Genomic DNA, 16285 nt, shown 5'->3' on the forward strand with positions numbered 1-16285 from the left:
AATGAAGCCGTTTATTAAAGCGTTTGATGTTGTTTCAAACTATAATGTGCGTATTAATTTCCATCGTACCCGGACCGGTTTTGGCGTTCGCTCGGCTTCCGCTTGTGGGAGTCGCTTCTGCAGGTGAGGCGCTGGTGGCTTCACGGGTACGGTTGGAGTTTGGAAGGCTGGTTGAACGGGTAGAAATAGATATGCACTCGCTTTGTGCGTTGATGGTGGGCCCAAACAAAACCCGGACGCTGCATAAGAGTGCGGGTCTGTACTGTGTCGTTTATTCGTCACGCTATTTGGTCGTTTATTACAACCAACTTCCCTTTGCTGGTAGTGTTACTAAACAGAGACACAAACAAACTGCAACCTAGCCGATTGCGAACTGGTCTTCAGCCTCGTACCATCGTTTGGCAACAGCAGTGGCAATGGCTATTAGGGAATGGGACGTCGATTACTTAAGGGTGAGCGGTTTGGGACGAATTGGATCAGCATCAATGCTGACGAACAGATTGTTCTGCTACACGAAGGGAAGGATTATATTTGAAAGACCTACCTGGAACTTTGATGCTATTTAACCTCTGAAAAATGCGAATTCAAGCAGCCGTGCCAAAATCGGCTTCTTAAGAAAGTTTGGCTATTTAGGAAAGCATACAAAATAAGATTCAAGGTAAATAAATATTTAAAATCCTAATGCTAACATATTTTATTATATTCTTATATACCTCATAAGCCGGCTATGAGCTCCCTCACAAAAATTAACAAAAACACTGTAAGCTGTAAAATCTTTCATATCCGTTGATTAGTGGTATAGGCAAGCCTTTACCGATAAGTGTTGTTACCCCAATTAAGGAGTCCAACAAAATAATTCCATTCGATAGACGAAAGAGGTATCTAAAAATTATAATTGATTCTTTATTGATAATATTCTATCAGTTTCACAAACTTTGCGTACAAAAACAACCAGATAGCTCATTCAAAATGTCAGAATTTGACACGATCTCGCATCTCCGGGCGAGATTTTTTGAAAGGCTGATAGTAGATATAACCTTCACCACAGGATCGTAGGTAGTAATATCCTCCTGACCATTCCAAGTACTCAGCATTATTTGTAGCTGATGCTATTCGTTGCCCAGACGGTATACAACCAGCACCAGCTTTGGGATCTCACATTGTTCATTGTTCCATGTGTGCTGTTATTTGTGGAATGATCAATGAGGGTTTCCTAGAGGATAATGATGGTACTGTTGTTGGTTTTGCAAACTCCAAATAGGTAGTTTCATCAGCAAATTCAGTTTCAGATTCTATGGAAGTAACGTGATCCATAGCTATCGGTACATCTCTTGTAGCGGATTTATACTGTACGAAACATTTCTCTCTCGCTTTCTCACAATTTCTCGGCAATCGTTAATTGTGTGAACTTTATATTACAAAAACCAGCGAAAGAACCAAGGTCTAACAAACAGCGTTACGATCATTCACTTAAAGAATCTCATTTACGGTAACTTATTTTTCTAACTCATTGCTCATTTATTTGGTTAATTCCTAACCAAGAAGTGAACAAACATGGATGTTTCCTGGTAAACACATGTTGAATGGTTCGTAGTAGATGTAGCCGTCGTAGCAGCTTCTTTCGTTGTAGTAGCCGTCCGAGCACTCGCCATATGATGTGCACTTTCCGGCTATCGGTATCCGTTTTCCTTGGTCCTTAGAAGAACATTGTTCGGCCATTTCTGTCGAAGACGTTATGATAGTTGTAGTAGGTTTAGTTGTGGTGGAGGATGTTGTAGTTGGTGTGGTTGTAGTAGCTGTAGTTGTAGCCGGTTTAGCTGTAGTTGATGCGGTTGTAATAGCTTTAGTTGTAGTTGGTGCAGTTGTGGTAGATGTAGTGGTAGTTGGCGCAATAGTTGTCGTGATCGATGATCCTTTGATAAGCGGTAGATCCGGAACGCATGTTAAAGTAATATCACAGTCCGAATTGACGTCGTCTAATGTGTACCAGCATTGTCTTAACCATTGATTATTACCGCACAAATAAACAGTATTAAAGCAGTACGTTGACTCAACGAATGTTGGTTCCTTGAAGTTGTTACATATATACGCCCCCGCATCTGCATCTTCCTTAAACGCACACGCCGTACGGTTACCACACTTTTCGACCGGTACAAATCTTGTGCCAGTACTTTTAGTTGATGCAGGTAACGTTGTAGAAGCTATCTCTGTTGTAGTCGGCACAATTAAGGTTGGTTCCGTTGTGTTCGTTGATCCTCTCAACAGCGGTAGATGAGGAGCACATTGTAAAGGACTGTTGCAGTCTCGTTTCATCCAGCTCAAATTATACCAGCACGTTTCTATTGCGCGTCTATAGCTGCACAAAAACACCGTATTGAAGCAATATGGAGATTCAATGAAGGTAGGCTCAATGTAATTATTGCATAATTCTTTTCCAAGCTCAGAGTCTTCCTCCAAAGCACATGCTTTACGGTTGCCACACTCTTTGATAGGTACGAATCGAGATTCATCGGTTAAATCTGGCGCAGCTGTGGTTGGCACAATTGGTTCAGTTGTGTTCGATGAACCTTTGACAAGCGGTAGGTCAGGGGCGCATTGTAAAGGTTTGTTGCAGTCTCGCTTCAATCCACTCACAGGATACCAGCACGACTTTACTACGCGATTAAAACTGCACAAAAACACTGTATTGAAGCAATATGGTGACTCTACGAAGGTAGTTCCGACGTAATCATTGCATATTTCTCTTCCCAGCTGCCCGTCATCCGCTAAGGCACATGCTTTACGGTTGCCACACTCTTCGATCGGCACGAATCGAGGTTCATCCAACGCTGTAATTACTTGTCTAGCTAGCTGCGTAGGACTAGCTGCTGCTAGCGAAAGTATGGGTAGTACAAGTGCAAACAGGAGCTTCATTGCTACTTTCACTAATTTTAACAACACTTCTGGTATTGGCTCCAAACAACACTTGATTGTCCTGCAGGTGGTTATAATGGTTATGGTTTGAAGTACTTCAACAGTGAGCACCTCCACCAACCAAAACTGATTGTTGAGTTGCTATTATCGATGTTTCTTTTATACCAAATCTTTAGATAGTGATCTTGAGCGCACTATCTCTGAAGATAATAACAGTGAAGACAGATATAAATCTTTAATTGCCTGTCGTTTCATATCGTAAATCGTATCATCATCGTAAACAAATCAGTGAAAAAATCACCTGCTATATACACTCCAAACTCTTAGATAAAAAAAACTATGCTGCTTTATTCAACTAGATAGTGACTAATAAAAACCTCATACTTCTTTCATGTTTTACTTCTTCCGGAAAGATAATTGGAAGCAGAAGGTATGTTATGAGGCTTACACACTAATAAACTTTCTGGCAGAGTTGTTTTACGATCAACTGTTATCAATCTTCTTTGATATTTTGATAACAGTGTTTTCCTTGAAAAGATGTAATTCACGGTTTTAGTCATAGAACCATTACGAATCTGTGATCAAGTATGTAGAAGCTCCAGCTGCTACAAAGTTGGATGATTCTTGGTTCTCATATGATTCTAATGTCGAAATTACTTATATTTTTTCTTTTTCTTTATTCCAAATTCACAACGCCCTTTTTCCTACAACGTGGTTTGCATCGTGTGATTTTAGCATGGCCTCAATCGATTATTTTTATTGGCATGATGATGATTATGTCTAACAGTTTCTCTCGACCTCTCTTATTCCGCAGGTCTTTCCATTGTCATTGAAATTTATTGGACTAGCCATATATAATAGAGCATAAAACTTATATCAGATAAACTACTGCACGTGACAGTTGGGTAACAACGTGGTTTGAAATTAGTATTCAGTTATTATTATTTTTTATTGAATAAGCGAAAGTATTTCACACGTTTGTACAATGCTAGGTATACACAATGTGAAAGGATTGTAGAATATATACCCCTAGATTCAGTTTATTTTTATGTAGCAGCCGCCTGAACACTCGAGATATGTTGAACATTTTCCAACGATCGTTAATCGTATTCCCTGGCTTGAGGAAGAACTTTGTTCACCCGTCGCTGAAGTCGAAGAGGAAAGAATAATTGAAGTGCGTATTGTTGTAGTAGAGGCTGCTGTACTTGACGCTTTTGTAGTTGACATTGTTGTGGTTGGTGGAATAGTGGTTGTTGTTCCATTCAGCAAAGGCAAATTAGGTACACATTATAGAGAACTCTCACAGTCAGCTATTACTAGTTTTATAGGATACCAGCAGCTCTGTCGCTTTTAGTTACTTTCACAGTAATGTAGAATATTGAAGCAGTATGGTGATAGAATCAGTAATGCTTCTACGATATTTTCGCATATTTCTTTCCCTAGGCTCACATCGTTCGACGAGACACACGCTGATCAGTTGCCACACTCTACAGTTGGCACAAACCGAAGCTCATCTTTCGCTTGCACTCTAACCATTGGTTCATCGTACGAAACCGCGTGTAGGCTGAGTGAACGAAGTGATGTATCACATCCAAACGTTTCAACCAGTTGTTTTGCAACGTGTTACAGGGTTTCCCACGATTTATTGGTTGGTACCCATCAATTTTTGGTGGGTTCCCATATTTTATTCGTGCGTTCCCACGATTTTTTGGTCGTTTCCCAGAATTGTTTGGTCCAATTGTATTGATATCCAATCGGAAAATATCAAAAAATTATGGGAACGAACCAAAAATCTATGGGATACGACCAAAAAATCGTGGGAACGCACCAAAAAATCATGGGAACTGACCAATACATCGTGGGAAACCCTGTAAAACGTACACTCCCTTATCTTGCCGTTAACACATACAAACGCGCCGTTCAAACATTTTGGGGATTGAATCACTGCCAAATGTTCATATCCCTCACAAACACCGTATCAGACTGTAGAACGGTTATTACACCGTGTAAGTATCACAAAACGATCATCATCGTTTCCTGAGCTGGCAGCTACACTCGCAAAAGCCAGAGGGTATGAGTAATGAAATCAGTTTATTGCTTTGTTTCACTTTTCGATGCACTTTGAGTTAAGGCTCTTCATAAACTGATTCTACAATAGGTTTAATCTGATATCTTTTATACCAATTTTCATTAAAAAGCTATCATTAATCTTAAGCTACCATCCCAACAGATAGTCTTGATAATTATTTTTTCACGGTTTAGTGTGATAGCTTTATTTGTACTTTTGCGATAACCTGTCCCTTCCTTTGAATGGAAGTCTATAGAAATAAGTGCTGATTTCTCGTCGCAATAATTCGTACAATATTTGCACACTTCACTGACAAGTTTGATTAAACACTAATAATGTTTGTTGATTTTTGAAGTCATTGAATGAATATAAATCAAGTACTTTATGATTTTTTTTTTTTATCAGGGATCAATTTAATTTTGTAAATAGCAAAGGCTACATGTTATTTGAAGGCTATATGAAGACTATATCTCGGTGAACGGAGTTTGTACTGAGAATTAATATTTTAGACCGTGCTCTTTTCATAGCCGACTAACAAAAATGCTGGCCCATATGGTTTTTCGATCACCATAGTGTTAATGTCTAGCAACGTTACATTTTGTTTAGTGCGCTCGAAAGTAATAAAACGTCAACAGCTGATCAGCGATGGTGGTTGATATGAACCATACAAGAACTGAGGGTAAGTTTTATTGTTGTCTCTTATGCAATAGATGCATACACTGACGTTATATTCTGTTAAGGTAAGTGAGAAGGTTAGTTATAATTTCAACAAAAAATCATTTCCAAAAGTGAGACTTACTTACTTACTTACTTATCAATAGTGAGTCTATTTAAAAAACTTAATCTAAAATTGAAGAATAGAACAAAAACCTTTTTCGTATCCGTTTTATTACTAACGCTGAATCGCTTTCTGGCGAAATGCAATGCAGTAAATTCTCATTCACTGTTACGTTATTAGCAACTTTTCCAAATGTGTAGTCTGCAGTATTGTCCTGTTAATGTTCATTTAGCTCATTTTTTTGTCGATCTCGATCGATTCCAATCATTTTTTTATCTAATTATTTACCGTACTTCGTATGTTTTTGTATCACATTTCATCTAAAAATGGAACATTTGTTCTTTAAACAGTGTTGCAAACGGTAATGTAAATCGATATGATACACTCTGCTATTGATGGATCGTATGCAAATAGCGATCGATAGCGCCTTCTTCTACGATTTGCATCACTATTGAAACCCACCGACAGCTGTCCAAGCGTACAATGTCACTGTTCTCTGTACAATCGTGCAGTTCTATTAGAATTAATCGCTCTTCATCACGACACCCCCATCACATTTCTTCCGTTCCACTCCGCCAGCGGCTAGCGCGATCGCTATCGAACGTGCACAAATTATGATTTAATTCTTCACTCATTTCTGTTCACTCGTGAGCCAACTCCAGTACATTGTCGAGAACTAGAAAACCATCTGTGCCACCAGTGTGTGAGCAGAAGACAGCATATTGTGCCCGGAGAGTTCTGTACGACACACTCTTGTTAAAGTAATTAAAATGCGTTCTTGAGGCGGCCGGCAATGGTGTCTGTATTCTAAAGCTGTGCACCAACCGATGAAGTCTATTTCCAGCTGATGCGTATGCCGCGAGCTCGTAAGGGCTTAAATCACTGTGCCACAGACCATCTGTGGATCGGATGGGTGGTATAAAACGATCTCCAAAATCCGCCAAAAGTTCAGTTGTTCGGGTGGTGTTATCATGTGCACACTGGTAGCTGGTGCCACCCCGTAACTATAGTGCCGCTTGAAGTGTGATCATAGTGAAAGTGTCGCGTTTTGTGTGGAACCGGAGCAGTGCAAGTGGAAGTAACAGATCTTGAGGAGAGAACGTGTGTTGCGGTGGTGCTGTCCCACTGTGTGAGTTATTGGTGAGATTGCTGTATATTAGCTTTAAACCGTCGAAGCATGTATTTTTGAATGTGAGTGTGTGTTTTCAAGGACTTTTCTTGGGATTTGGACTTCCTGAGAAGTTGGTTTGCAAAATTTCTCCCCATCACGCCCCCAAGTGTGCCCCAGTGACGGTGTTGCTTCTTTGCATCTAACTTGATTCTATTTCGGCTCTGCGTTTTATCGTCCCTCGTGGTGACCAAGTGGTGCTCTCGCTATCAGTAAACCAAGAACGGCTCCAACGCCCGAAAACGTGTGGATGATGTGAAATTGAAATTAGAACAGCGCGTTACTAGTGCAGTGAACCAATTTGATAGTGACCAAGAAAAGAATTGGGCCCCCGCCGGCTAATGCTGTCTAATTTTTCCGGCCCATGTTAAAGTGTCGTTAGGGCCGTGGACCTCTTATCAGTGTTCCGGAGGCTGCTGCTGCTGCTGCTGATACTTCCACTGTGTTAGCCTCGCAAGAACTCATTAGATTTAGTACGGGTGCGATCTTCAGATCGCTTGGTTCAGTTTCGCGCTCAGTGTGTGTGTTAATTGTGGTGCTTTCTTCTGTGCTCTTTACCTTCCATAGGATATCCGAAAGGACGTGTGCAGCCATGTGCTAAGGAGCCGTCCGGGACACACAACCCGTAAAAGGAGGATACCTGCGCACGCTCGCACGCACGCACGCATCAAACCCTCGCGCCATGAAGTTCCGTCTCGGAAGTCCGCTGCTTCTGGCGGTATTCTTTATCATAGTGCTCGTTGCCGATCAGATACGATGCGACGACGAACCGGCAGCGGAGTCGGTCAAACCGATCAAACGAAAATCCAAAAAGAGCAAGACGAAAAAGGCGCTGGCTACGAAAAATCTGAAAAAAGTGCGCCCCGATCGCCCACAGGCCGATCGTCCCCAGGCCCAAGCGCCGGAGTACGATTCGGCATACGATTATGGCGACAACTACGACTACGGGACGGATCCCGACTATGATGCAGAGAATGGTAAGTGTTTGTGTGTGTGTGGAGTGTGTCATTAAGATCATCTGCTGCATCGCTTAGATGTCGCCGCTCAACGAATCGAGTGGAAAGATTACTTTGCCATCTGCAAATCATGATCATGTGATTCTGTGGTAACGATTCGTATGATCCACATTTCATACAGGTGGTACACGCAGTCCAGACCCAAGCTTCCGGCAGCCCGATGACGAAGTCCCACGCGTCTCAACGACAACGACTACCACACGTGCGCCCGAACCCGAATCGATCGTACAGCCCTTCACTTGCTACTATGAAGGGAAGTGGTACCGGGAGGGAGAAGTGTTCGAGTCCGGCTATCAAGGTTGTGCCACATGCCGCTGTCGCAACGGTTCAATCCAGTGCGATGAGGCGGACTGCCCACGTGTCATCCCAACTACCTCTACTACCACCACCACTACGACGACCACAACCACCGAGAAGCCGGAGTTCGATGCATCGGCCGTAGGTAATCGTCTTCCGGCAGCTCCTAGTGGCGAGCCGGGCACACCAGGTGAGGCCGGACAGCCTGGAATTCCGGGTACTCCCGGCATTCCTGGACCTCCAGGACCACCCGGTCCAGCACCGGATCTGACGTTCTACACGCAGCAACTCCAAGAAACGATGGGTGGGGCGGATAAGGGTCCCGGTCCGGAAAACTTCCAGTTCATGCAGGCTCAGGTCGGTCCAGTTGGCCCTCGGGGTCCTCCCGGTCCGTCCGGTCCGACGGGACCGCAAGGATTCCAAGGTTCGCGTGGTGAACCGGGTGAACCTGGACCCTCCGGAGTGGGAGGGCCACCCGGTCCACGTGGACTGCCCGGCCCGCCCGGAAAGGATGGTGCGGCCGGTGATGATGGTGAGGTTGGACCGCAAGGTCCGGTTGGTCTGCCAGGTCCACGGGGACTTCCCGGTATGCCCGGTGTTCCTGGTTTGAAGGGACATCAGGGGCTACCAGGGCCTGAGGGCATGAAGGGAGAAACGGGAGCGATCGGTGAGAAGGGATCCGTTGGAGCTACTGGACCGGCCGGTGTACCTGGAGCAGTTGTAAGTAAAACAGTGCATTGAACATTGTTTGGAAAAGGTTTTTGATTGTGCATTGCTTGTGATTTTTTTGAACTACAGGGACCTGCTGGACCTCGTGGTGAACGAGGGCGGGAAGGACCGCCTGGACCTCCTGGACTGCGCGGCATTGATGGTATTGCTGGACCACCGGGACCTCCGGTAAGTTAATATTCGAAAATGTTTTCAACCTTAAATTCTAGTCCTCTATCATTATCCAAATTTTGATCCCAGATACAATATTTATACGAATGAAATTATGCAAATGAGTTTTAATGTGAAAAGTACAGTCATTGTTTAGTCATATACACCATTTTGGTTGAGATGCAATTTATCATCGACAAAAGCAATACTGTCGCATACTGTCTAAGCCATCTTCTTCTATTTGGCATAACTTCCTATGCGGACATGCCGGTCTATATAGGCTTTCGAGACTTAATTCATTACCACACTGCCAAATTGCCAATCCTTGCTACAAAGAGACGGTCCAATCTAGGCTTGAACCCAACTGTCTAAGCCAGTGGTGTTAATATTTAGCTCCAGCGTAAGTTTAGTTGAATGAATTGAACGAAAGAAGAATCTATTTTAGGATATTTTATTAATATTTATACTTAAATTATTTTAACATCAAACACGCTTTTAAGATGAAGTACAGAACACAAAAATTTGGTTTTTGTAGTTTGCAATTGCTTTTCACCTTTCAACTGGGCCATTTCACGACGACGTGCACAATCGCGGGCATGCCAACAAGATAGAGAGATATGCATTATGAGTTTGAAACGATCATTGACAAGCTAAAAGTAACGTTAACATAGACTCCAATAACGATATTATTCACCAATTCTCACTGAAAAGTTTACTGAGGCTTGGTCTAGATTCTATAGTGATACAAATTCGCGAGGATAATGATCTTGCTAGTACCATTCTTGATTTAAAGAGAAATCTACAAAGTTCTAATACAAAAAATGCAGAACCACCAACGGATTTCGGATGATGGCATATCATGAAAGTCTGTTTATTAAGTGTTTCTCTAGCCAGCTTACAGTGTTCATTTCCAATCCTTAAAAACCCCTATTCAACATTATAAAATGAATTTCGAGCGTATACCAAGCAATCAATGACAGATCATTCGAGTTTCCATTTTTATTGATAAAATGTATTTTAGGGGATTGAATTGTTCGTTTCCGATGCTGTTCTAGCAAAAAAAAAACCCTGTATATGAATTAATGAAATACTTTTAAATTTAGCAAAGTGTTGTAAACGTTTCATTTAAGGATTTGAACAAGCATGCTAAAATTTGGCATGTCAATAATGTATCTTTTTGAAACCTAATAGAAATGCTCATCATGTCTCTTATGTTATGTTCTTGGTCCAAAATAGCAGATTTAATTTGGAACCAGGAGAGATCTATAAGAAAATAATATATTTTTAATGAAATGTTGAACTCCAACGTATGGTTTGTGTTATAAGGAACAGTTAATTGGTATTGATACAGTATAGGAAAAAAGCATTTCTTGAATAATGGATCGTTCAAACTTGAAGTAAAGCAATCGTGTATTACCAAAAGTAAATTATGACTTGAAATAAATCCTCGTTCCTATTTGTCGTTGCTACACTAGAAAACCTTGCACAATTACAATATTATGACCAGTAATTCTTAACTTCTTTTTTGCACTTTTCCAGGGCCCCGTTGGAAAGCAAGGGCCTCCCGGATTCCCTGGTAGCAACGGCGCTAAAGGTGACATGGGAGCAGCCGGTCCGAAAGGTAGCCAAGGCCCGCAAGGCCCACGCGGTGAGTCTGGACGTCCAGGACAACCGGGAGAGCCCGGTCTAAACGGCCCGCCAGGAAAAGATGGAGCATCCGGCGAGAAGGGAAGTCCTGGATCGCCTGGAATTGCGGGTCCACCCGGATTCCCCGGACCTCGGGGAGCTCCAGGCGCCAATGGAAGTCCGGGAGATGCAGGAGCCAAGGGTGAACCCGGACTGCCGGGCGAACGTGGCTACAAAGGTGAAGCAGGCATTAAGGGCGAAGGCGGCGTGCCCGGTCCACGTGGACTTCCGGGTGCCGTTGGTCCAGAAGGAAAGCGTGGCAAACGCGGTATGAAGGGTCCAACGGGTCTTCCGGGACCACAGGGAGAGCGTGGCCTGCCTGGATCTCCGGGTCTTCCTGGACCGGATGGAGCGCAAGGTGTGAAGGGACAGTCGGGAGATCGCGGTGCAATGGGGCCTCAGGGTCCGAAGGGTTCGAGCGGTGATCCCGGACCACCGGGTGCGCCAGGAATTCAAGGTTTGCGTGGACAGCCGGGACGCCCGGGTGCTCAGGGTAAGGCAGGCTCAACGGGTGAGCGGGGACTGCCCGGTGCCGATGGTAAGGTCGGTGAGCCAGGACCTCAAGGATTGCAAGGATTGCCCGGACCGATGGGATTGCCCGGCGATAAGGGATTCACCGGCGAGCCTGGCAAGGATGGTGACATTGGACCCCAGGGACCAGTTGGGCCGCGGGGAGATGCTGGCAAGGATGGACCGCCGGGAATTTCCGGACCTCCGGGACCACCCGGAAACGATGGCGATCGTGGACCACCAGGAACACCGGGCCCGAGAGGATTCCAGGGACTGCCCGGAACTCCAGGCAACCCGGGAGCGCAGGGTAAGGATGGACAGAATGGACCACCCGGACCTCCTGGACCTGCTGGCCAAACGGGTATACGCGGTGAGCGTGGCTTCCCGGGAGAGCGAGGACCAGTTGGAACACCGGGTACGCCGGGAGTTCGAGGAGAACCGGGCGCACAAGGAAACGATGGACCACCGGTAAGCATTTGATTTTGATGTTGATTTTCAAATAAAACTGTGATCTCAAAACGCTCTTCTTCTTGTTCAGGGATCTCCGGGTCCAAACGGTATGAAAGGACACCAAGGAGCTCCAGGAATGGTGGGTCTTCCGGGACTTCGAGGTCCCGCCGGGCCGGCAGGAGAAAAGGGCGAACGTGGTAGTTCTGGACCACCTGGGCCGGAAGGACCTGCTGGACGAGTGGGCGAACGAGGACTTCAGGGTCCGATGGGACCTACGGGACCACCCGGAGAACCAGCTGAGAAGGGTGAACCAGGAAATCCCGGTACCTCAGGCGAACCGGGAGCACCGGGAGCGGTTGGAGAACGTGGCGCAGTTGGACCGCAAGGTTTGCAAGGATTCCCCGGACCGCAAGGCCCTGTGGGATCACCTGGAGCTAAGGGTGATCGTGGAAACATGGGTCTGAAGGGTGAACAAGGAAACTCCGGACTTCCGGGCGTGCCGGGTGAACCTGGCCCGCAAGGATTGATCGGCTTGACTGGCTCGAAGGGAGCCCGTGGAGAGCCAGGCTTACGAGGAGATACGGGACCGATGGGAACGCCCGGACGTCCAGGAGATCAGGGACCGATTGTAAGTACCTCGGTTAGGATGCAGTTTGCAAATAAGATTTCTGATTGTCTTTCTCAAAACAGGGACAAACGGGCAATCCAGGAGCACCAGGAACACCGGGCACTCCAGGTCTGAAGGGCAATCCGGGAGATACTGGCCGACCGGGCAATCCAGGCCCACCGGGCATGCCTGGACAGCAAGGCGCAGAAGGCATCAAGGGTGAGGCAGGCAGCGATGGACCACCAGGACCGCCAGGCAATCAAGGACCACAAGGAGTGCCGGGCGATCGTGGACTACCGGGACTTCCCGGGCCGAGTGGAGCGCAAGGCCTGCGAGGAATGCGTGGAGCAGCCGGTGAGCCAGGCACTCCCGGAAAGCCAGGAAACGATGGACCACCGGGCGCACCGGGACAACTGGGTCCTCCAGGACCGCCTGGCCCGACCGGAGACACAGGCCCGGAGGGATCACCAGGAAAGCAGGGTCCACCAGGAATTGCTGGACGTACGGGAGACAAGGGACCGATCGGAAACCCCGGTACACAGGGAACGCCAGGCGCACCGGGACTTCCAGGTCCGCCAGGACCGCAGGGTCCATCCGGACAGACGGGAGAGCGTGGACTGCGTGGTGAAACTGGCCCGCAGGGCGTCGATGGTCCACCAGGACCGAGAGGAAAACCGGGTCCTCCTGGGCTGGAAGGCCCGAAGGGTGAGAATGGAGAACCAGGCTTGAAGGGCACGAAGGGTCACCGTGGGCTGATCGGTCTGCAAGGTTTGCCTGGTCCGGCAGGACCGCCAGGAGACAAGGGTAACGTTGGCAATGAAGGACCGCCCGGTAAGCCCGGTGAGGCGGGTCCACGTGGTCCTCCCGGACGTGATGGATCACCCGGCCCGCAGGGTATGCTTGGCACAGCTGGTCCCCGAGGTCCTCCTGGAAATGATGGTAAAAATGGACAACCGGGTCAGCCGGGACCACCAGGTCCTCCGGGACCCCCGGGAGATGGTGTCGGTTATGATGCGGCCGCTCTTGCTGCTCTCCTTGGCCATGGTCAAATGAGTAATACAAAGGGTCCGGATCCAAGCATGGGCGATGAGCCGATGAACCTCGGCCGTGTGTTCGAGCTGACGGACGAGGAGCGCCAGAAGCTCGTCGAGAACGCGTACGAAAAGCTCAAGTCCGCCTTTGCCACGTTCAAGAAACCGGACGGCAAACAGAGCTCTCCGGCCAAGACATGTCGCGATCTGTTCGCCGCCCATCCCGAGTTCACCTCGGGCCACTACTGGATCGATCCGAACGAGGGCGACGCGAGGGACTCGATCCTGGTGTACTGCGATGCTGAGCGGAAGGCATCCTGCATCCTACCGCAACCGCTTCGAACGAAGGAGCTGCACTACGATGGCGACGAGCAGGAAGTTTGGCTGGGCGAGTTGAAGGACGGCATGAAGATCAGCTACAAGGCGGACAGCAATCAGATCGGGTTCCTGCAGCTACTGTCCGCGAGCGCCTCGCAGAACATTACCTACCACTGCCGGAACAGTGTCGCGTACTACAACAAGGAGAAGAACAGCTACCGGCAGAGCCTGAAGTTCCTCGCCTGGAACGATGCGGAGCTGACGGCACGCGGCCCACAGCGACTGCGGTACGAGGCACTGCAGGACGACTGCCAGCACCGGACGGCACACTACGGCCAGTCCGTGCTCGGCTACAGCACCGACAAGCCGATGCGACTGCCCATCATCGACATTGCGATCCGTGACGTGGGTGAGACGCACCAGCAGTTCTGGATCGAGATCGGTGCCGTTTGCTTCCAGTGAGATCGATAGAATGCGGAAGGAAACACTGAAATGGGGGGATATATGGGGATTCGAAACAGGGATAACAGCGACAAACGAACGAATGGTAATGTTGAAGCGATTGTGATGACTATTTCCCTACCCGGAACGGGTAGTCGATTCCTCTTCGTGCTTTGTACTCGGCGGATGTGGGGTGGCGATGGCTGCTCGATTAGTACCATCATTATCGGGACAGCTCGTTCTTCGCTCTGAAAGAGTTACAGAAGCGCGTGTGCGTTTATGTGTGTGTGTACAAAAAAATCGAGAAATACAGTAATTTAATTATAAAGTACGACTTATAGCTGGTGAGGTATCATATGTCCCCATGGATGACAAAAGTAGCTGTAATCTGCAAATAGAAACAAGAGAAAAAACAATTCAGTGAATTGAAGCATACCGCTGTAAGCAGCTTCAACCGCTGTACAAGTAATGCACAAGCGTCCTCTATCTGTCATTTTTGTAAGCATGGATGAAACATTTTGCAGGTATGAAACATTTCATGAAATTGAAAATTGACACATTTCAAGCCAACCGTTATTTTTAACGAGCTACTTCGTAAATATTTTAAAAATAAAATTATTATTCAGATTAGGGTAAATGTACCAATAGTGGTGCAATTTGTAGTGGTACCGATGTGTTTTAATGGATTTAAAGTGTCAGAAAGGACATTTGCTGAATATTTTAACACATAGCAATTGTAATATGTTTTATCTTCGCAATCACAACCATTTTACCATGAAATACATCACATTTTCGAAAAAATACATATTTTTGTGACTGCTTCGTTGTACCTATAATGTTGGTATGGTTCCTATAGTCGTCGTATTGTGTTCCTATAGTGGTGGTAAACAAAGATGCATAAAAAACGGTGTATACTATCAATGAATCTTAGTTTCGAAGCTGTTTTCGTATGAATAGCAAGGATTACTGTCATAATATTGGTTTCTCCCGTAATTTGATCGTAAAAAAATGTATAATGTTAATCGATGAAACTATTGACAAAAGTACTGCATCACACCTGTCGTCAACCTACACCCGGAAGAGTGTGCTTGATTTGAAGTCAATTTTTCATTCAGCCATATAAGCGAATTTTGGCCTGTTGTTGGTAAATTACCTACATAAAACTCATTTCTGTTGCTTATTTTAGTGAAAACAGTACGACATGTCGAAAATATCCTCGAATAAACAGAAAACGACCTGTTTTTATTGATTTTATAACTATAACCACTATAGGAACATGCCTGTTTTGTGTACCTATAATGGCACTATGGTAAAAAAACACTTAAAAATGCATAAATATGGTCAAAAGGCAAATAATTTTAGTAAAACAATAACATTTCATAACAGTTATGTTGAAAAACTAGTAATTGCGTGGTTATGTGGTCATTTAGAACGTTAACAGAAATATGAGTTTCGTTATGAAATCCTAAGGATTTTGGAAAAATGTTGACACATTTCACAAAATAATGGATTTTTCGGTCACTAAGTAACGGAATGGCCCCATTTAACTTTTAAACCCTTTGTAAAAGGCTAAAGAACATTTCACACTAACGTAATTAACTTAATTGCTTTTAATTTGCCGTATGAACCGCATTTTAGTGCAATACCACCACTATTGGTACTACCACCACTATTGGTACTACCACCACTATTGGTACTACCACCACTATAGGTACATTTACCCTACATGTTTGATCATAAGTTTATTTTCTGAAAATGGCAGTCTCTTACACGTTGCTTTCACTTGGATTGGGTGAAATAAATGAAGAACGATGGATACAAAACGTTTTGAACAAACATCTACAAGAAATAAAAAAAAAAAACATTAAAGTCAAATGCAATGAAGTACAAAAAAATGGGAATAATTGTGTTCATTCCGGTTGATGCTGGAACATTGAGGCTAATTAAACTTTAAAATTTACTCTGTAAAGCTTTCGGATGAACATCTTACAGTGTATCTTCCTTTCGGGCGCAACTAAGGCATCATCCATCTATAACGCCCCGTATTTAAATGTTACAACCCACTCGCCCTATTTTATTCAAAAATAATGATTGTCAAATAAAGGTATTTGTATGGAAAATAA

At 45.4% G+C, this 16285-nt stretch overlaps 1 protein-coding gene across 2 annotated transcripts; it reads left to right on the plus strand.

Moving 5' to 3' along the window:
• Window positions 1–6683: 6683 nt before the first annotated feature.
• Window positions 6684–14493, plus strand: LOC120903654 (collagen alpha-1(I) chain-like). 2 transcript variants are annotated; one of them, XM_040313215.1, is made up of 7 exons: window positions 6684–6899; window positions 7495–7904; window positions 8065–8960; window positions 9039–9137; window positions 10659–11783; window positions 11854–12393; window positions 12456–14493. In XM_040313215.1, exons 2-7 carry the CDS (start codon window positions 7610–7612, stop codon window positions 14181–14183), a joined length of 4683 nt encoding a protein of 1560 aa, XP_040169149.1. In that variant the 5' UTR covers window positions 6684–6899; window positions 7495–7609; the 3' UTR covers window positions 14184–14493. The 2 variants fall into 2 exon arrangements, with proteins under 2 accessions (XP_040169149.1, XP_040169147.1); XM_040313213.1 differs by having other exon boundaries at window positions 6684–6888.
• The last annotated feature ends 1792 nt before the right edge of the window (window positions 14494–16285 follow it).

This window comes from Anopheles arabiensis, chromosome 3 (assembly GCF_016920715.1).
Source record: "Anopheles arabiensis isolate DONGOLA chromosome 3, AaraD3, whole genome shotgun sequence".
Lineage (NCBI taxonomy): Eukaryota > Metazoa > Arthropoda > Insecta > Diptera > Culicidae > Anopheles > Anopheles arabiensis.

Bases quoted from the DNA above. Each gene is read 5' to 3' on its own strand.
- LOC120903654 (XM_040313215.1), top strand. From the start codon at position 7,610: ATGAAGTTCCGTCTCGGAAGTCCGCTGCTTCTGGCGGTATTCTTTATC. The intron at 9,138-10,658 runs GTAAGTTAATAT...GCACTTTTCCAG, and splicing joins CTGGACCACCGGGACCTCCG to GGCCCCGTTGGAAAGCAAGG. The intron at 12,394-12,455 runs GTAAGTACCTCG...TTCTCAAAACAG, and splicing joins CAGGAGATCAGGGACCGATT to GGACAAACGGGCAATCCAGG.